This window comes from Nestor notabilis, unplaced genomic scaffold (assembly GCF_000696875.1).
Source record: "Nestor notabilis isolate BGI_N333 unplaced genomic scaffold, ASM69687v1 scaffold9512, whole genome shotgun sequence".
NCBI classification, from domain to species: Eukaryota; Metazoa; Chordata; class Aves; order Psittaciformes; family Psittacidae; genus Nestor; species Nestor notabilis.
In genome coordinates this window covers 137,741-158,857 of record NW_009916954.1, presented here as the reverse complement: position 1 = coordinate 158,857, position 21,117 = coordinate 137,741, and the positions used below count along the sequence as shown (strand labels likewise).

Genomic DNA, 21,117 nt, shown 5'->3' with positions numbered 1-21,117 from the left:
AGCAGGAAGTTACAAAGAAGAAAGGCCTGTATGTATTATCCAGCTGAAGGATGACTGTGGGTCTCCGGTGTGACACAGCATGAAAAAGGCAGATAAAACCACAGACTACTTCAGGCAAGGGATTTCCAGCAGAGAAGGGGAACCATCATGTCACTTTTACAAGGCATTGATCAGACCTTGTTTGGGAATGGTCCTTCTCATCCGTATTTGAGAAGGGTAAGTACAAACAAGAACAGGTGGCAGAAAGGGCTGCTGGATTGATAACTGGTCTTAAAGAGCAAAACCTACAAGAAAAACCATATGTAGAGTGGGAAAAGGAAAACAGAGGATACCACTGCTTTTCACAGGTACACCAGGGAAAGAAGAGAGACATATAAACTAAAGCTTACATTTGACTCAAGAGCAGCTCAAAAGGAATATGTGTAGGTTAAAACTCTGAGCATTTCTAGTTATCAAAGTGTCCCAATATGAAATAGGATAATGGCGGGAATAACATCTGCATAATCTTCAGATTTTTATTACTAAATTTATTAAGCCCATTAAGTTTAAGGTTGATAGTATTATTTGCAGCAGCAGAGCATTGGACTAAATTTCAGTCCTATGACTTACGGGCACTGTTTTGTGATAGAAGCACCATGTAACAGCAGTTGGGTTATCCTTGATGTACACCAAAAGGAGTTTGGGTTGAAACCAAACCTAAAACACCCTGAAACATGTTTTCATTGACTTAGAAAAGGAGGGGCATGTGGAAATAGGAAACATTAAAACAACAAGGAAAACACATTTCTTCTCCAAACACCAACATACTTACCTCCCATGAGGAAGAGAAGCCCTGCCACATACTGCATAAGGCCTCGATCCCAACAGCACCCCAGCACCCCGATAATCCATCCAAAGAGGATGATGGCCACAGCCATGCCCATGAAGCCAGCTGTCATCCTGCGCAGATCTGCAGTGGGGAAGACAGAAAAACAACATGCATGTGAATAGTGATAAATAACCATCATCAGAGGTTCATAACAGTCTTAATCCAAAATGGCATGGGATGATTTGCGTAAGGATAGTTCAGAGGGAGGATAATCCATACATTAAGATACTAGCTTGGGCTGTGGAAAGAAAACAGGTGACCATTTCACCACACAATGAAGCTCAGTGCAAATACACCCAAATGACTTGTGACAATTTGCTCAGGAATTAGAAGTTGTAAAATGGCCTCAGTGCAATCCTGTGCCTAATACTGCTGGTATCTGGGTACTAGCACAATGTCTGTTTAAATCCTGCCTTCTCATTTCCATCCATTACTCCACTGCATCCAATGGATGTAAGCAAAGCGGTCTCTATGCTTTGCTCTAGCACAAACATGATGGGGGATTCACATTAGTTCTGACCCATTGTGTGATCTTGAACAATTCCCTGGGCACTTTCCGGCCATGGTTTCCCATGTGTAAGCCGGGATGCAGAGCCTTGCTGTGTGTGTGAAACTTGGTGCCTCTAGGATGGTGAGGCACACAGATATTCTGGTGTCAGGAGATAACTGCAGATACACAGCTGGGGAGTAGGACACTTTATTGCCCTCTCTTGTATCTAGATGGTGATCTTGTCAGATGATTTCTGATGAGGATGTTCTTGAGTGCTCCAGGGAGCACTGAGAGGAGGAGAAGGGCAGGGGGTTGAAGTATTTTGTGCTCTGCAAGTGGAGACAGAGTACTACATCTGATATTGGTCCATGGGGTTGACCTGTATTTATTTCATAAATAAAGCAAAAAGATCCCCAAGACCTAATGCAAGGAACCCTTAAATTCAGACCTGGCTGTATTGCATATTTGTCTTCCTTAAAAAAAATGCATGTGATGGGGAAAAAAAAAATCTTCACAGCTGTGTTGGATGCGAAACCTGGGCAGGGAGACCACCTGGCAACTGAAATCACAAGGACTATGAGAGCTAAAGAGCATCTTTACAACTCAAGTAATGGAACAGATGGGGCAATCTTCACTAACATTCGATTATTCCCTGTCCCTTCTCATGTACACATAGAAAGTTTAAGGACTGATCTGTCAGGAGTATATGTGCAGGGAAAATTCCAGCCAAGCCAGCTCTGCAAACATTCGTTTCCTTCTTGAAACTTTTTTAAATTTTTTTTGCATAGCAATGATTTCACTTCTTTTCAAGAAGCAGAATGCTTATGGCCGGGAAGGCGGAAGATTTGAAAACTGTGAATCATCCCCCAGTCTCCATAGAAGCTTTTCTCCTTTGACTGTTTCTCAGTTCTGATACTTTTTACCTTTTTCCCACAGTGGACCAGAAGTACCATGAAGACCAGCAGTGCAGCTTAGTGACATTTGTGAACAGTGATAGAGTAGCATCATCAGAGATTTATAAAGCTCCTCATCCAAAATGCTAAGCGTCCACAAGGTCTATCGGTGTGTTGGAACAGAATGATTCGACCTAGTGGAAGTCAGTTTACTCAGGGCTGTGTTTGTTATAGAAGCTCTTATGCAAGATTGAGTTGCAGTATGCAACCCATCCATCAAAACTATAACTGGTTCCTACCCGTTCAAGCTATAACAGTAGATTGTCACTGTTTTTTGCAAGGAGTCCCTCTGACAACGTAAAGATTGCCAGGACTTCATCCCACCAGTGATCAGGGCCCTTTTAACAAGATACGCATCTTAAAATTTGCATTTTTATCTTAAGTTTTGTGACTGTCCCGCCAGAAAAAAGAAACAAAAACTCCCCACAAAACATTTGAATATGTTCGAGGAGGTCTAGTGCAGGAAAAAGTAAATCATTTCCTGTGGAAACTCGTACTTCCCACAGGCAACATCTTCCTTGGGAATTTCTGAGAGTGCTTTCTAAAACAAGCAGTCAATGTTAGTAAGCATCATTGACAGCAGAGTGCCGCCTTACTTTTCAGTCCATGAAGGCCTGGGCTTAATTTGAAAGATAGATAGAAACATAAACTGTTTACTGTTTCCTATGTCATCTTCAGTAACAGTACAACACGTCTCTCAGAATCACTGCACAGCTGTTTGTGTCAGCTCTACAAAACCCTTGCATTTTAACTTGTGACTGCTGACTCCAGGTAGTAGCACTTGCTCATCCTAATAGAAACATATCCTAACAGCCTGCTTTTAACGAGCTGAATTTAAATAGATTTGTTCAGCTACAAGATGTCAGTAACTCCTCAGACCTACCCCAGTGACTAGCTGATGGAGCTACTTTTCATAGGCCCCAGAGGAAGAGGTTTTAACCCACTAAAATCAGTGTGAGTTTTGGCATTGAACAGAAGGGTGAAAGTAGCAGGATCAAGATTTCTAGGCCAAATTCTGAGGTTTGTTACACTTGACCTTTCTTTCCAATGGAACCTGAAATTCCCTTTCTAACAACACAGTGAAATACATCAGCATTGTAACTCTGGGCTTACATTATCTCTTGAAAAAAACAGAAAGCTAGCCTTTGACAGACACTTAATAGCACACACAAAAAAATAATCAAAATGGCAATTCTCTGTGAAATCTTACTTCTCTCAAGTTCAGTTCAATACCCTCAGGGTATTTAGTGAGGAGAAGGCCAGGGAACAGGAACCTATATTTTCTGGACATCAACCCCTATTAGTAGTACTTCTAATGATTACTGTTCTGTTGGTGCGGAGATCCACATGGAAAGGACAGCAAAAAACCAAAGATTTGCACTGTGTACATGAGGCAATATATTAATTCTTTCTACTAATTTAGAAGCAAAGGATGCCACATAAATAAAAGATAGCTCATCAGTACAGATTGATGGGTTTTGTCTGAGTTTGCTTTGCCCTGGTAGACTTTTCCTGAATACATCCTACAAAGGCAAAACCATCATGCTTTGTCATGTAACACCACTTTATGACATTTGAGCACATTGTGGGTTTGGATTTCTTTCAATATTTTTATGAAATTGCTTTTATTAATTTTTACATTATGAAATTAACGGTTCTCTACACTCATTCTTTCTTTGAAAACCTGAGTTACTACAGCATCTCAAGATCATGGCACAACAATCCCAATCAACTGAAGGAGTCAAAAAATGCATTGTTGAATCTTGTGCAGCTAACTGGGAGCTGCAACAGCAATCGTACCTTATCTTAGCTCACTCTCGTGCACTGCTTGGCTGTTCTACAGCTGATCCCTCCTGGATACCCCTCCCAAGTCTTTACACTAGCAAAGTGCACAGATTTCAGTGGTACTATGAATCCCCCTTCTCCACCATCTAGTAACAGAAACGTTTAGAAATGTAGCTACAGGGTGCAAGTAAGCAAGGTATTATATTGCTTGTTCTGTAAGACCTGTAAGACAGAAGCTGATTTTCAGTGCCTTGCCTCTATGACCAGTAATTTCAATGATTTACTACATGGACTTACATACCACCATCACTTGTGGCTGAAAGTGCAACATCATCTTTCCACTCTTGTTTTAGAGACATCATCTTCATCCTGTTTTCTTTTAATATTAACAGATTAAAAGCTATATGTGAATATCTTCCCCTTGGGACTACTTTCCATGCCTAGCACTGCTGCAGGTGCTGCTGCATGTAGTAGGCAGGGAACTCAATCCTGACTCAAAACCAGTGTCGATCATCAGACAAGGAGTACAGGCATCATGTGCATGTAAGCTAGAAACAACAAATTTCTTGGTTCATAACATTGGAGAAGAGACAGCAAGTGAAGTAATCCAATTCTCATGACTGAGACTGAAATGTTAAATTTGATAGCCACAAGCTTTGTGAATTGTGATGAAAAGAGAAATATTAGCATTTTAGACAACCTCCTTAAAATAGAGACAGAGTCTCATAAAACAACATGCATTTCCTAAAAGCATTTTAGCCTTTCACGGCAGAATATTGGCTCTAAAGGTTTTCTGAAGATAAAGAAAGGAAGAAGAGCTGATTAAGATCAGTTTATTTCCAAGCAGCATTTGGTGGAATGTTCTCTGTAAGTTTGCAAATGTCCCTGCCCTTCATGTCACCCTGATATCTGTCCATCTGTATTTGTTACGAGCAATAAAGTAATTCATGCTGGTTGTCACATCATGAAAGAAGTTTCACACCCCAGCAGCTGCAGACATAACATGTTCTGAATCAGCGCTGCATCTTGAAAATTTCAATATGCCTTTTTGACTTCTGATGTTCTGTCCTCTTCCTTGAAAGTGCAAGTCATGTTTCTAAAGCAAGGGCTTGGTCTCCTTTTTGATATTTACCTTTCTTTCCACAGAGGAGTTTAAGAATACTTCCAAAATATTAGCTATTTCTTTCGTCACAACAACACATACAGGAAGAAAATACGAACCTTTCATAAAAGATGGGGAAACCAAGATGAGAACAGTCAGCCTGCCCATGGCTACATGGAAAATTTGTGCAGGAGCCTATAATTGAATCTATACTATTGGGCTTTCTGGCCAGCCCTTTAACCACACAGCGCTGCTTTTGCTTTCAGAACCGCTTATTCTCAAGAGTTTGTTACCACATCAAACTGCAGTGCTTGCTATCAGTCTATCAGAAAGTGCAATACTTCTGCAAATAGTGTTTCAGATAGTCCATCCTACATCTCCTCCTTCTCCCAGTAGAGAAAGATCCATAAGGACTAAGGACCCTGAAGTCTGTATCCAGAATGTCTAGAATGATTTAGAAGACAATTGGATACAGTGCCATTCTTTCGTGAGATGTCCCAGCAAAAGTGGAAACCAAAAAGGAAATCACAAATGTACGTCTGTGCCCCTCTAGAACCAAAAGTCAGAATCTAGCATTACCACAAGCAGAAATACACTGGGATAGCCTAATTCTTTAGCATAATCTTTCATTGCAGGTCACTTTGATCTATACTCGCCTGTACTAGATTCATTCTCATTTGTTCTTACCAGCGTGGGATTAAAAACATCTGTGCTTGAAGAGTCTAAATCACTCTTTTTTTCATCTTTTCCAAACAAATACATGCATTGGAAATTGTTCGAGAACTGCACACAGCCCAAGAGCACAATCTGCCAGATTTCATTAAGCTTTGTTTAAATGATTCCTCTGACGAAGAATCAGCAGCACAGAGGCACCTTTCTCTGACATCATCCCTTCTTTTACCTCACCTCAAAAAAGAACAAGGGGGGCAAGATGTAAAATTGGACAGATGTGTCTTATTGGATGCCAGCCCTGGCAGCTTGCAGCTACAATGAACAAGTGAGGATTAATGCAGGTGATTTTGAGTGGCATCTTCTGCCTCTCATGATTCTCTACACACAGCTTAAGACTATTTTGGATGAGGTTGGCAAGTAGAGGGTGAGGATTTAATCTTTTCTTTCTGCTTCAGGTATGGAGAGATAAGAAAAGAAATATGTATTAGTCTACCTGAGACTCAGTTAAAATCTCAGAGTGCCTTGTACTGAATCATGTGGCAACTCAGTCTTCAGTGTAAAGATTATTCTTAATGCAATCACAATGAGTACAACCCACTTCAACAAAAGTAACAGTGGATTATATTTTTATGTAAGTACTCTGCACTAGACAGTGACTCAGAAGTACGTCTGTCACAAACATACACACTAAACCACAACCCTCTGAAAGATCAGAGAAAGAGGAGAAGACTTCACAGAAAGAGAAACTATCAAACTGAAGGGTGTAGATGAGCCTTAATATCACAAGAGGTGCAATGGTGTTTATGAGTTACATGCATAACTTCCTCTAGACCAGAAAATCCCATCAAATTCTCTTGACTAGAGTTTGCTGGCAGTATGATGAAGTGTTAAGTGTTTGGTTGCTAGCATGTATGAACTCACCGATATGGAAATGCTGATAGCAAGCTTGAAAAACTGTCTGTGGTCTGTGCTAGTCAAAATATCTCTCAGGACAGTGTGTAGAATGGACATTCTGACACACGATTAATTCTTGTCAGGACAGACCATCTATCTGGATTTCCTCCATCAGAATTCTTAAGTATTCTTATGAAAACAGAAACAATTACAAAAGGAAGGTGCCAGCTGTGCACTGCTAGCACTTCAGCCTGCCTGCCTTCATAAGAAATCCCACAACTTCAGAGCCAGGTGAGCAGCTCATCACAGGAGAAATGAAGTCCTGTCTTCTGCAAAGGCTGACAGCATCAGAGGTTCATGCTGACAAACAGCAAGCTCCACATGACACTGCAATTTATTGTCTCATAAAGTACAAGAGAAGGACAGGGCATCCCAGACCAGGTCATGCACTGGTGTGTTACTGTCTGAAAGCAATTCCTCCAGTATTTGGGAACATTACCAGGGCCTAAGAAATTCTCAATTTCTGCAGTGGCTGAAAGCAGCATCAGGAGCTCCAGTATCATGTCCTGATTTAAATCTTGCCTTTTGCTCATGTAGAGCAGAGAGGAGGCAAAAGAGAACCCATAGATAATAAGATTTAAGGATGCAATAGAGAAGGAAGGAAACAAAACTTGTTTAAATGTAGGAGGAGAAAAGGCTAGAAAAAGTGTCTCATGAGGCTGAAAAGATGGATTTGTCTTCAAGAGACTTTATGAAATGGATATTAGAGAGGTCAATGCATAAAGGATGCATTTGCGCAGAAGAAATTTAACACAGCAGGTGCAGTTCTACTGCACAAGGCAGAAAACTTATGCTAGATCTTGGGAAAAAAATGGATGTGAATATCCATAGAAGGGTTCAGCCTTTTGCTCCAATCCTAAGTTCCCTTCTGCTGAAAAAGAAACTTCAGCCAGAGAAGAAAAGGGTTTTTTTATTATCTGCGGTGTTGCTAATCTGCTCTGAGTGACAGCAGGCTAGGAAAGGAATCAAAAACTTTGCCCTTACAACCCCGATGTAGTGGGCCACACTAGCTGAGCCTATGCCAAAGCTTTATTCCACTCTGCTCTGCTCTGCTCTACTCTGACCTAAGCCATTCCTGCCCCTTCTCTGATTCTGGAGAGATCATTTTTTTCTCAGGAAGTACCTGAAGTTGATAATTCCTACTTAGTGATGCTCAAGAGCTGATCTTGAAGAGTCTTTCACTCTCCAGATTTACTATCCAGGCTTTTAGTACTGCAATATGTGATCATCTAGGAACATTTCCAAGCTTTGGTCCCAGCAGAGTACACTTGTAATTTGCCCAATCAACCCTTTCATCCCTTCTTTCCCTCTCTCATTCCCTAGAAAGAGGGAAGAAAGTCTAAGGCACCTGCATTTTTGGCCATCTTTCTTCACATTCAAAACTTTAATCCTTCCTGCTTCTGCTAGGTGAGGTCACACAAAGGAAACATCTCCCAGTTGTAGCCATGCCAAGAGGCTTTTCGTTACACAGCTTTGGCGGATTATGCAGGTGTTGAAGAATTTGAAGCACATATAATAAAATGGATTCTGCTCAATTTCAGTGTGAACTTTGGGACTTTATCGGATCAGAGCTTGGAGTTTGTTTTTCTTTTCATTTTTCTCTCTTCCTGTTCCCTTGGAGAACTCAGGAAGCTCACACTTCTTTATGCCGGTCACCTCTTACTTTGAGTGACCTCTGAGTCACCACGCAAGTACGATCTTGCTGGGGAGGAAGAGCACCATAGTCCCTTAGCACCATGTTAGCCTGGCCAGAGGGATCATTCATGAAGCATGTGAGGCACCATCTCCCTATGCCCTGGCAGCAGTGGGAGAACCCAGGTGGAAAGTTCAGCTTTCTAAATGTGTCTCCAATGGTCTGGAAGAAAGCTGTGAGGGGCTCTGGGTCTCAGGGCAAAGGTGACACCCTTCGTTGTAGTGTGTTTTCAGTACTGGTGAGAAGTGCTGATCTGACACCACTAACAACTCCATTACTCCATATATCCCCCCCACTATGTAGAGTGCACAGGAGGAAGTGGAGAATAGGGCATCAGGGCAAGCTTCACCATGCAGCCCTGCCAGGGTGTCACAGGCACCCAGAGACACCCTGGGAGCAAGCGGTGTCTCCAGCACCCCTACCTGCAAGGGACTGAGCATTTAAAGTGAAGAGCCCAGTGAGCTCCACTTTCCCTGAAATCAGTGGGAGGGTTGGTTGCTCTAAAGCTTTCCTCTGAAAATCAGACCTTTCCGCTCTCCCAGGGGTGCTGTGAAAGCCAGTTCAACACTTCTTCTTCAGAGGCATTCAGCTATTAACACACAGAGTACAGTAACAGTTATGTGAAAATAATCTGGATACAGAAATCCCTGTATCCTATTATATACAGTAATGGGTTTATTGTCTAGTTTACAAAAGTCTCCTTCCACGGTAAGCAGTGCCCTGCTACACTCTGCTTTTGATATGCCAGTCACCATCGCACTGTCTACATGTCCACATGGAAGTTTATTGGAATTTAATCTTCAGTTAGTATTTCTTGAACCACTTCTTGATGGCCAGGACTTGTCAGGACCAGAAGGAAGCAGAAGAAAACTTTTTCTTTCAGTGAGGAGAGAAGAGAGGACAAAACCAGACAGAGAATGAAGAGAGTGATGAGGTAAAGAAAAGTTTCTATTATGGCAAAGATGACAAATGGAGTGTGACAGGAATCAAGAAACATAATTGCATGTAAAACCCCAGTATAAGGCAGGGTTAAGGGTCATTTTAAAACACAGATTTACCCTAAGCTCCTCCTGAAGATAAATGAAGTTGGAGGTATGTGGAAATGGACCACAGGAGGAGCAGGAGGGATAATACAGAAAGAGAGAGACGTGGTAATCCCTCTCCTGTTTTACTTCTGAATATGACTTCCCACTCCATCCCAGCACCAAAGCCTTGCTTGCATTCAGGACCAACAAAAACATTATCCTAAAGGCTTTTCTTCTCTTTCAACCCCTGCTCCAACCACTGGTGCAATATTACGCAGCACAAGCCTGAGAATAATCCCATCATAAAGCATTCAGAGCAGCAGGTTTGATAAATGGCCGGAGGTGAAGGGACGATATCTCTGCTTTATCAGTGCCCCAGCACTCTGCTCAAACATATTCATTCCACAGACCCCAGCATTAAACATTTGAATTCAGGAACTCTGAAAGGTACATTCTTGTCTTTAAAAAAGACTGTTTAATGCAAGTGAGGCTGGGCTGGGAACTGGGAAGAGAAGAAGGAGGTTGGGAGAGAAGGAGGGAGGAAGTATAGAAAGACATTTAAAGCTGTGAGAAAACACTCTCTCTTATGGAGAAATTTTGATTTTGAAGTTTACTCTTCTATTAACATTTAAATTGAAAGGCGTTTCTTCCAAGCTCCACATAGGAAACCAGCAAATCTGCATTTAAATAGATACCATTCAAATGTGGGGAAAAATATATATCAGCTTTGAATGCTTCTCCATTTGTCTGAACAGAACTTCTCTTATAGATGATTAATTTTTTTTCTTTTTTCTTTGTGTGTGCTAAAAAGAGAAATTGGGAGTACATTTAAATTCTGCTTGGCACGAGAAGGAGGTGGGGGGATGGCTGCTTAATTGCCCAAAACCTAAGTTTTTTGCTTGGATATTGTGCAGGAGGGGCTCTGGAGCCTGCAGGAGGCAGTCCAGCCAGGGGCAGGACCAAGCGGGTTCTCTCCTGCCCGGTCCTGGTGCCACGGTGCCCATGCCTGAGGGGCTGCACACTCCCACCACAATGCCCACCTCACTGGGGACATCACTAGGGGCCTCAGTCCCAGCTGGAGAATCAGACTTTCTGCAGTTTTGTTAAACACTTCTGGGCCTTCAGGACACCACCTAGAAAACAGGGACTTGCACCTGCCTGAAAGCTACCTAAGCATGGCTCTGATTTGTGGTGGTGTAGGACGAGAGCTCACAACTGAGGGGTTAGTGGTGGTTTGGGTGGCTGCACTCAAAGGGTTTGGAAAGAAGTCCTGGGGCAAGAGGAAATGTCCACAAGTCAATCCACACTTCATGTTGTGCTCTCATCATGTGCGTTAGTGCCTGGGGCTCTGCACAGCCCATCACAATCCCAGAAACCTTGTGTGAGATTTGGATCTGGTGTTTTGCACAGTTCTACGTCCTCTCCTGCAGCAAAATCAGCATGAAAGAGAAAGAGCAAGAACAGCCTCCTGAGCAGGGGAGAGCTGAAATCCCCAACACACACACACAGAGAAGTGGAAAGCTGGGAATGAATAAAGGCAATATCCCTGTGTCACATGCATGTCCTCCCTACATTTGTCCCTCACCTGCCCATGCCTGCCTCCTCTCTGCCTGAAGTGACCAACCTTAGGAGTGTGGAGAGCAGCAAGGAAGTCCCTGCCTCACGAGAGAGGGGCCTTTCACTGGCTGTGGCTGCTGCAGAGTCCAGATTTCTTGGTTTTTGTAGTGAGTGGTGAAATTAAATTTCACCTATCAGTAACATTCAGGCAGCAACAAAGACCACAGCACATGGTGCTTGCTCTAATTCTAGGGCACAATGGGCCTCGTTGCCACTGAAGAATCCCCAGGACAATCCAATTATTAATATCCATTCCTTTTTTCTCCGCCTCATTTTCAAGCTCATTCCTACAGAAAAGGTCAGACATATACTACCCCCCAGCAGTACATTATCAGCCACCTTGAGAGCCTTTTCTGCCATGTCAAGAATGGAATAATCAGGAGTGAAGGAGGGCTGGTGTCCCCAAGGCTAGCTTATGGACTCTGGTAGCTTTCACCTTTAGATCCCTGGTCTGAATCTGGGTCAAGCTAGTGCTGGCTTTGAGCTACGGCCCAAAAGCTAGGCAGTGGTTCTTGTGAAATAGCAGCTTCATACAAACTCAAAGAACACGTACCTACACCATGCTTTGGCTCTTTTTAGAGAGTAACAGCACTTCTCCTCCTGCCCCTCTGATATCTCCAGTGCTTCCAGCTGTTCAACAGGGTGACTTTAAAAAAACAAGGTAGAAAAGCCAAAGGGAAAACTGAGGCATGAGAGGGGTGGTTCAGTGATCCAGGTACTAGCAGAGAGCCGTTCAAGATGCAGATACCACTTTCTGCTGTCCACAGAACTGCATGGCAAGAAAGTCAGGTTTTCTGTGCCTCAATTCTCATAAACTGGGATAACCTCATCTCACCAGGTTGTTACATTAAAGATGCTAAGCTCTCTGCAATGATGGTACCAGAAGCCCTAAAAATGCCTTGGACAGATAAAAACTTTGCAGAAGGATATGGGACCTTTTTTTTTTTCAGTGGTGATTTTGAATTAAATCTGATTAAATCTGAAAAAGTACAGACATGTAAATAAGCAAAGTGGTAGCTCTCATCTGCATACAGGTGCCTGCAAACTTAGGGAGAACAACTGAACATCGTTACTATTTCTTGGTCCAAGCTGATTTCATGCAACCAAGATGCACAGTCTCCCAATTTGACACTGGGTTCCCATCAGACCTGATTTTTGCTGCATGATCCTGTCTCTAGTCACTGGGTCAGTGAAGATGAACATCTCCTGTCACTCAGCACTCAAATTAATTGGGCCAGCGTGCTCTCATTGCCTCTCCATCTCTTCCTCCCAGTTTGCCAGGATCTCACAAGGAACAGCCTTATTCTTCCTAGGGTCTCTAGCTACTTTTTTTCCTATGCAGATGGCAACTACTTTCTGAAAATATATATGTGACAGGAAGAAATGTTTAGTAGAAGAAGCAGGTGCATGGAAAATGGGTTCCCATTTGTCCTTCCCTCCTCCTTTCTAACACCCAATAATTTCCCTGCTAATAAGCTCGCTGACTATAATGTGGCACTAACCTTTCACAATTGATGCCAGTGACATTTTGACAGTTCCACATATGGGATGCCGAAAGCAGAAGGAATATAAATTTGCAATTTGGTAAAAAGCTGGGTGGGCAGCCAAAGCAGCTTGGGGGAAGGAGGAGGAAACTGCCAACCAGCCAAACAAAAGCCCACTGCACAGATGTTATGCACAGCAAAAAGGAAAAGCACATCCACAGCTGGAGTACCCCAACAAATATGTGCTTGGAAAAAAAAAAGCCTGAGGCACCAATTAAGCCCAGTCTAGTCTAAGATGCCTCCCAACAGATTCTCCTCACGTGGCAAATTTAGATCCCTTTTCTAGCAGAAGGGAAATGGGACACAGCATTTAATTTGTGCAAACTATCTGGTCAACATCAGATGTTATAGGACTCAGCAGTTGCTTTAACAAGGAATCTTCAGTATTTCCGCCAATGTGATCAAGCCATAGGGGAACAACTGCTTTTGAACACTGTTTTGTGAAGTGTCTGAATTTACTTTTCATGGTATCTTTGCACAAAACATCACTGACAGTTCACAGATCTCCTCAGCTACTCGGTGCGTGTATCATAGATCATACATCTTCCCCTAATTACATCTATATTGAATGCTATAATATTTGGCTAAAAACTAACTTGCAGAAAGAGGTCCAATCATCATGTTGCAGAATCTGGCCAGACCAGGCAGAGAGGCAGCACAAGGGTCTAGGTAAGCATACTGCAGCTTGCAACTCAAAGGCAGTGGGACATGCTTTTCCCATCTCTAGAAATGCAGAGCCAAAAGTGGAGCCCAAAAGAATTGTAAGAACCAAAAATGGTCCCTAAGCAAGAGTAGTGGGAGCCACTGGTCAGCAGCTGCTGATGGAAGTGGGCTGACACTGAAAGCACAGCTTCAGAAAGCTGGGTCTCTACACATGCTGGGAACAGTTAAGCCTGATGAAAAAGTCGGATTTACTGGTTTTGAGATATTTTCCCTGAAGGGTTTTTGTGCAGAAGAAATAATAGTAGGGTAGCTGCTGGATCACTGTATTAACCATGCTCATGGGGAGTGCGAAGCCCAAGACCCTTCTGAAGTAATGTCACTTGATAGGCAGGCGACTGCGGCCAAGGCTGGACCATGAGTGGGTGTTTCATGCAATTGCAGGATACAGATGAGTGCTTCCAGCACGACATTTGTAAGGGGTTATGCTTGATGGGACTGGGAGGATGACGGGGGTCAGAAGTGCAGGGTGTCCAGCAGTTCTGAACAGAGAGCACGCTGGATTTCACCGTGGTGTGCTTGATCTGAAGTCAGTCACCTGTCAGGCTTCAGGAAGTTACTTCCAAAGCCAGTATACCATATTTAGCTCTGACTGCTTCTGGCAACACATTTCTTCATCTAAAATAACTGGTAGGATCCAACTTGGCATGTGAGACTACCTGGTCTCACCAAATAAAAAAAGTGGGACTTAGTCTTTATTTGGCCACATGTCTGCAAGCAGGCAGGGTTTCCACACATGGCATGGGTCAGAGCGAGCCCCTGCCTCATTCTAGCAGTGCTGGTGGCACAGAATAGCCCATAGATGTTCATTGTTCTCCTCAAGTCAGCTCATTCCCAGTTTTGTTAGAGGCCATCCTGTCCCAGCACCCAGTTCCCAGAAAGCCTCATTTACTTCTCTGACTTCCCAAGCTAACGAGCTGTGCTTGCTACTTGCTCTTTTTCAGGGATGACCTGTCCCTGCACAGGCTCCCCTGATGGCAGCCACAGTGAAAACAGTGGTTAGTGGCATGTTTTTTCTATGGCACGCGTTAGCACTCCTGCTGCTGACACCATGACAAAAGCCTACACCAGACTGGTGCAGCCATGGGAGATGTTCTGAGGAATGACCACACGTTAGTGGAAGTTGGCCAGTTCAAACAGCCTCTGCATGCTCACTGGCAGGGTAGGAGGATGAAAACTCATGCAGCTGTATGTGGTTTCATAGGACCTGTTACCTTCTCACAGAAACCACCCCTTGATCTTTGCTAAGAAAAACAGTGAGTGTGGCTAATGCAACAGTCCAGCAGGCAGCACTCTGCCTACAGCTCCAGGGTCTGACAGTGGTGTAAGGCCATGAAATGTGGCCTGAGGTCTCTGAGGGGACTGATGCTTGCATGGTGAACAGGTTAGGAGGGTCCTGATTCATGAGGATACCGCTACATGTTCTATAAAGTTATCTAAGATCAACTAAAATTAATAAACAACTCCCTACACACCACCAACAGACCCTAGTGACGTTCCTTCATACCATATGTTTTTCAACTGCCATCCCAAATGGCAGATTCTTGTGCTGCCATATACCCACCAACTCAGAAAATGAAGTCCCTGTGCACAGAGACTTTGAAGCAGGCAGGCTGCACAGCAACATGAGGACAAAGGGTGCTATCTGACTTTACCCTACCTAGCTCATCAATCAGCCAGAAGCAGTACTGATTGTGTGTTTGGAGACATGCAGAAAGAGAGATGGGGAAAGAAGTGACAGTTATAAATGTTTTGCAACCTGAATGTGACATTAATATATATATGCAGTGTGATCACAACACTAGGTCTTTGTGCACAACCCTAATAAATACCATGTTTGGCAGCAGTTTCACAAAACCACTCAGTGATCTAGAAGAAGTTGCCATGAAACAGACTCTCTAGTTTTACTGAGAAAAACGAAATATACCTGTACTTAGATCTTGACTTAATGAAAATCTAGAGCAATTCCAATGAGCTCCATATAAAGTTTAATTCCTCACAAGCATTTTGAAATGACCAGGCATCTAAGTGATCAAAACCTGCTCCATAAAACATGTGCTTCATTTCTGTGCCCCAAGAAGAGAGTTTTTGTAAGCTTCCAAGTTTAGAAATACCAATATAGGATGCATGGCATTGTAACATCTCCACCCAAGGGACTTCTCCTTGTGGAACGCACAGCTATCCTGTTTCTTTCAGTGGGTGATGGTCTAACGGCTGCACTCAAAAGTCAGAAAGTTCACTGTACTACACGGCTTGCTTTATGTGTTCACCTTAAAGGCTGAGTCTGTGATACTGATGTAGATCAGAGATGTTTTTAACACAAGTTGGAAGCTGGCTGTCAAACTACTTGACATTTTCCTCACACTGTGCAGCTGCACGTGGAGACATGCACAAACATGCTGTAGGTGGTCCATTCCCCCTTGCACACTATCAGAGCAGCCTTGAGGCTGCTCTCGTTGATGCAGGGCTCAGCCATGGCCCCAGGTGTTTTTTTTTTTAAAAAACCTACGTTTTTAAAATTATACTTACATTAAAAAGACAAAGGAAAAAGGATTTGAAAGGATTAAGACAATCAAAGCATCTCAATTCAGCCAAAATTCTCTTGACTGTTCCAAAATAAACTGTTGTTCATTTTGCTGAAAAACTTCTAAAAGCCACCTGCAGCCCTTCCACCATGCTGTTTTATTCATTTTGCCTTTCCAGCCAGAAAGTCCTTTATTTCAACAGCTCTGTCCATCAGCGTGGCACCTAAGTAGTGGCAGAGGGCTAATAATATCACTGGCAAGAATGAGAAGGCTAAACTTGGAAGCCGAGCTTTGACAGCAGAGTAAAAATGGCATCAGCCCTCAAATATTTTGTTTCTGAGATAACATATGGTTTCATTTTTGTGCCTACACACAAGTGATTCGAATGATTTAGGATCTGAAATCCTTGTAGCACATTTCCTCACTTTTAGGCAGCTTTTCAATTCACCTGTATTGGCTGGATTGCTCACTTCCTAATGGGTCTCTTCAGATCTGATAGAGCGTTTGAAGCTCTGATGGGTACATATGTGAAGGAGGGGGAACAAATGGAAAGAAAAGCCCACTGTGCATTGCTAACAGTTGCATCATTCCAAAAAGCTGTGGTTAGGAGATTCTTAATTCAGTTAACCTCTTTGATCTCATCATGCAGTACGAAATACTGAAAGGTAATGAAAAGATTACAGGCAGGTCTGCTACGTTTGCATATCAAAACACATGCCTCAGCACAGTACAGAGCAGGAGACAGAAACACTAAATATACTTGTCATAGATGGAGAAAGCATCTTTTGATTGGGAAAGAAATGCTTTTTCCACTGTTGTGTACTGCTCATGTATGTGCAGTAAGAAAAAAAATCCAGAGAACTTGCACTGCATCAGGAAGTGATGCACACTGGACTCTCTTCTGCTGCACTCTGCTAGACTACAGGCATGATTTATCTCCCTTCTCCCCTTAGTTATTAGCAGTAGAGCAGAAGGCAGACAGCTATGCCTCAGACAACAATGATATGCCCCTTAAAAGAACCTGTCCTGCCACAAATGCTTAGTTGCCACAAGATGGCTTGCATTTTAGCAGGGTCCAGGATCCCACTCTTCCCTCCTCAGCTGAGGCCTGTCTACCTAGAGAGCCAAGATGCATGTTGAAAACATGTAAATATCTGTATCTGAAGTAAACACACCTCCCTTTCCCTTACAGCTGCCAATTTGCCCCTCCATCTATCTCTCTGCCTTTGCTCCTGTCTATCCCTCTATCCCCGTCTCTGGTGCAGATCCCCTCCTTTTCTCTATCTGCTTTTCTCTGCCTTGTAGTGCTCTGGTGTTTCATCACCTTTCGCTCCTTCTTTCTTAATGCACACCTTCCCTTTCTAACATTCCCCTCTAATTTCCTCCATCTCCTTCCTTTCTAAGTTGACACATTTTAACACCCTCACAGTGACTTTTAAGACATCTGAAAAGCTGTAGTCAGGTATCAGATTCCTTATCAGGTCAAAAGAAAATATTAGGGAAATCAGTGGCCAGATGCAATGATTGTGGTTCAGTGGGGACAAGAGTGACATCAGTCTTTATGGTCCCAGATGAGATTTAAATTGTTGCTAAAATGCAACATTGTTGATTTTCCACTTTCTCCCTTTGTAGTATCTCTCTAGGTCTGAGGTAAGAGAGCTTTGGGTGCCTTATCTTGGCATTTCTTACCTCAATGCAGTTGCTTTCTCTTATGCATAAACTCAGCTATGAATACCCTGGATTTCTACTGGTTTATATTGTCCTCTACTATTTTTCCCCATAAGTTACTGATACTCCTAACTGTAACACCACTTGATGTTTTACTAAGCAATTTTCTTACTGCGCTTGTTTTAACTATATTTTTTAAAATCATGCATAAAAAGCTGTATAGGAAAACCAAAAAGAATCCTGTCTTCTGATATTTCTAACGGCTTGACAACCTGAAGTACCAGCTTTACATTGCTCCTCCTGATGTGACCTTTCTGAAGACATGTTCACTGTGTTGCTGTGGTGCCACACACCCAAAGCACACTAGTGACTTTGGCTTTTCGCCTTCGATCAACTTTTTCATCTAGGGGCTCTGTAACTGAGCCTACCACTACAGTGAGGGGATGCAGAGGATGCTCAGCTGAGTCTCAGTGTCCCTGTGCTCCAGGCTCCATTCTCCCAGCAGCCATGCCCTAGCCACAAAGCTGCCATCCCCAAGCCACATTGGGTTTCTGGATTCCAGTATACCCCTGCCAGCCGAGACCTGTTCCTTAAGGGTAAAGACATCCCCAGTGCCACCAAGTCCCTGCAGCCCACCGTCCTGCTGTGCTCAATAAGCCACAGAGGAAACACAGCAACTGCTTGGGCTCCTTTGTCTGCACCTCCAAGTGACCTGAGCCTCGCACAGGGCCCAATAACTGTAGCATCTACTCACAGCAATCATTAACAACTTAGCTTAATTACACCCTAATTTCTTTATGTAGAGCCTATGAGCAAGATTTCAATCAGCTTTAACTGTATATAACTTTAATGCATCTCTATCATTCCATTAAGATGATTTGGGAAGAGACAAAGATAAACATAGATGTTAACATTCTATAAAATATAAGATTTGTAATTAATTTTAACAAAAAAATTAATTACCAAGTTATAAAGGCTCATAAAGTTAGTTTTCTAGTCACAGAATATACTTTCTCTGCATTTGGGATGGGTTTGTTCTGCCTTTCAAACAAAACAGAGATCCTGAACCCCTTTTTATTTAATCTGGTTTTACCATAGACTCATAATCAGCAAATCTTATTAAAAAAAGCTTTGGAATCCTCAAATCAAAACCCCATCTAAGTGCAAAGTCCTATTAGGGTTTTCAGTGAACATTTTTGTTAGCAAGTGAAATGCTAAATAAGGTTTAGGTCGGGCTGCAGCCTGTTTGACTGAACCAAAACTCTCCTTGCTGAGAGTAACAGCTGTAAATACACCAGACCCTTAAAATGAAGACCCTTTAAAGTCATGCTCTGCTATGGCCCATTACAGAGTCACCACATCCCTGAGACAGGGTTTAAAGCTCTGCTGGCACATAATTAAACAGGCATTTTCAAGTAAAGAATTCCATATGATAAAGCTGAAGATGAATCAGTATGTAGAAGAGGATGTGTCCTGAGTCAAGACTTTGGATTCACTTATGAAGTGGGCAGCTTGGCTTCAGAAAACGTCAGGTCAGGGTTTGCTGGCCATTAAAGCTGCCCTGCTTGCTGGCTAGCTTTTAATTTTAAGCATGACTGCATAAGCAGCAACAGCCTCCCCTGTGCTGTAGCACTGTTCAGCCAGTGGCCAGGTTTCCTGGCTGCAGAGCTGGCACTTGGAGGGATGCTCAGAGCCCAGGGGTGGCATCTCATGGGCCCCACAGAGGGGCAGCAATTGCTCACACGTGAAGCAGAGTCTGACTGCACGCACCTGCAATTACACTTACGGGGATGTTTCTCAAACCATAGGTATGTTTGTTAGTCCCTGCAGTCTCCCCACAGAAGGTTTTGAAAGGATCTCCTCCAGAGGAGCCAGACTTCTCTCTTTCTGGTGCATGGCAAATGCATGTGTACCACTGGGGTCGATGCACTGAGAAGCCCTATCCCTGAATTGCCTTCACCTCCCCAGACAGGCACCATGATAGAAGGGAATGGCCAGGCTTTCAGGTCAGACGCTTGGTCCTGCCTTGCGGCAGCCATGCTAGCTGCCATCCCTGCAATTAGTGCCATTAGCAGGTTGCTATGGAAGTTTCCTCTCCCTGGAGAAGGTGTCAGGGCACTGCTCGGAGGAGAAGAGAAAATTAAGGAGGAAAAAGGGAAAATGCAGATGACTAAAGGAAAAACAACACTGTACTGCCCATCGAAACTCCCCCCAGAGCATTATCTCCTTGGCAAGAGCAGACCACACACTTTAAAGTCAGGATTTATTGACTGTGTATTTTCTCTCCAGAGAAATGTTTGCCTTGGCATGACTAACACAAGCAAACCCAGCACAGCAGAAATGTCACCAAAGTCCCTCCCACACAGGACCTGTGATTACCATAAGTGAGCACTCTTAACCTGCTTCATCTTTAATTGATAGCTAGGGAAAGCCGGGAAGGAGGAGAAAACTGTGCTGAATTTCAGCATCGTCTTGATTCTCAGTAAAAACATGGCTTCTGAAAAGAAAAATAATCACCAGGCAAGTTCAGTTCCCTTGTACTACTGTTTCCCAGTTTCCAAGCACTGGAAAGAAGCAGACTAAATCCCTCTCATGACCATACCTCATGATTTAGAGGAGAGTGCAAACAAGACTGAGGAAGAGACTTAGTTCCCAGCCCACACCAACTGCTGCACCGGTGGGAAGAAGCAGCTGGGGGTGAAAAGCTGGAAAGGAAAAGTCTTTAAATGGTTTTTGTTCCTTCAGAGTCGCAGGGGTGAGAATCCATAGTCTAGGTAAATCTGGACGTAAAACAAGCAGGGAACCAGCTGGAATCAGTTTAGTGATATAAAGACACATAGTCTTAATTAAGGGAATTGTGATTTGCCAATGAAATCCCAGCAGGGCGTCTGTCTGCCTGATCAAAGACTCGACTTTCTGATGGAATCTTAAGTGCATGAGCCATGAAATTACTTTTTGAAAAGGAAACATGCGGCACAAAGAGGCAGAGCGAGAGGGGAGGAGGTGGAGGGGAGGAGGGAGGGAGGGACAGGGAGCAGAATGGAGCTCTAAGTGATGCTACTAGGAGCCTCCATTCCCCCCCTCTAAACAAAGCTAGAGTGGGGCAGGATGGAAGAAAAATGATGCCAAGCTGCCAGCAGTCACATCCAAAACCCTTACGCAGCCTGCTGAATAAAGACACATTCCTAATTTGCTCTTCAAGATTATTTTTAAAGTGCTTCGCAGAATTTGGGTGAAAATGGTTACTTTTCTTTCTAAGCAAGTTGCTTTTTCCCACCCCCATGCCCATCCTTATTTGCCACTAGACAGTCACCTGCCATTTTGGCTCAGAGCTTGATTTTCTAACAACTCCAGAAAGCAAAAAAAGTAAGGTTTTCTCCAAACATTTCCTTTAATTTTTTTTGCAGCAACACAACACATTTCCCTCCATTTTGTTGCAGAGGAACGAATCAATAAGAAATGCTTCAACTATCTGCTCCAAACAATATCAAGCTTTTCAGC

General features: G+C 43.2%; 1 protein-coding gene across 1 annotated transcript in view; it reads right to left on the bottom strand.

The window, feature by feature from the left end:
* TMEM178B (transmembrane protein 178B) overlaps positions 1-21,117 on the bottom strand; it is a gene marked incomplete at its 5' end in the record, with an annotated part of 149,728 nt that overhangs the window by 16,404 nt on the left and 112,207 nt on the right. The window contains one exon of the mRNA XM_010024844.1: positions 812-949. Within this exon, the coding sequence (XP_010023146.1) occupies positions 812-949 (138 nt within the window). The remainder of the gene's footprint in view (positions 1-811; positions 950-21,117) is intronic.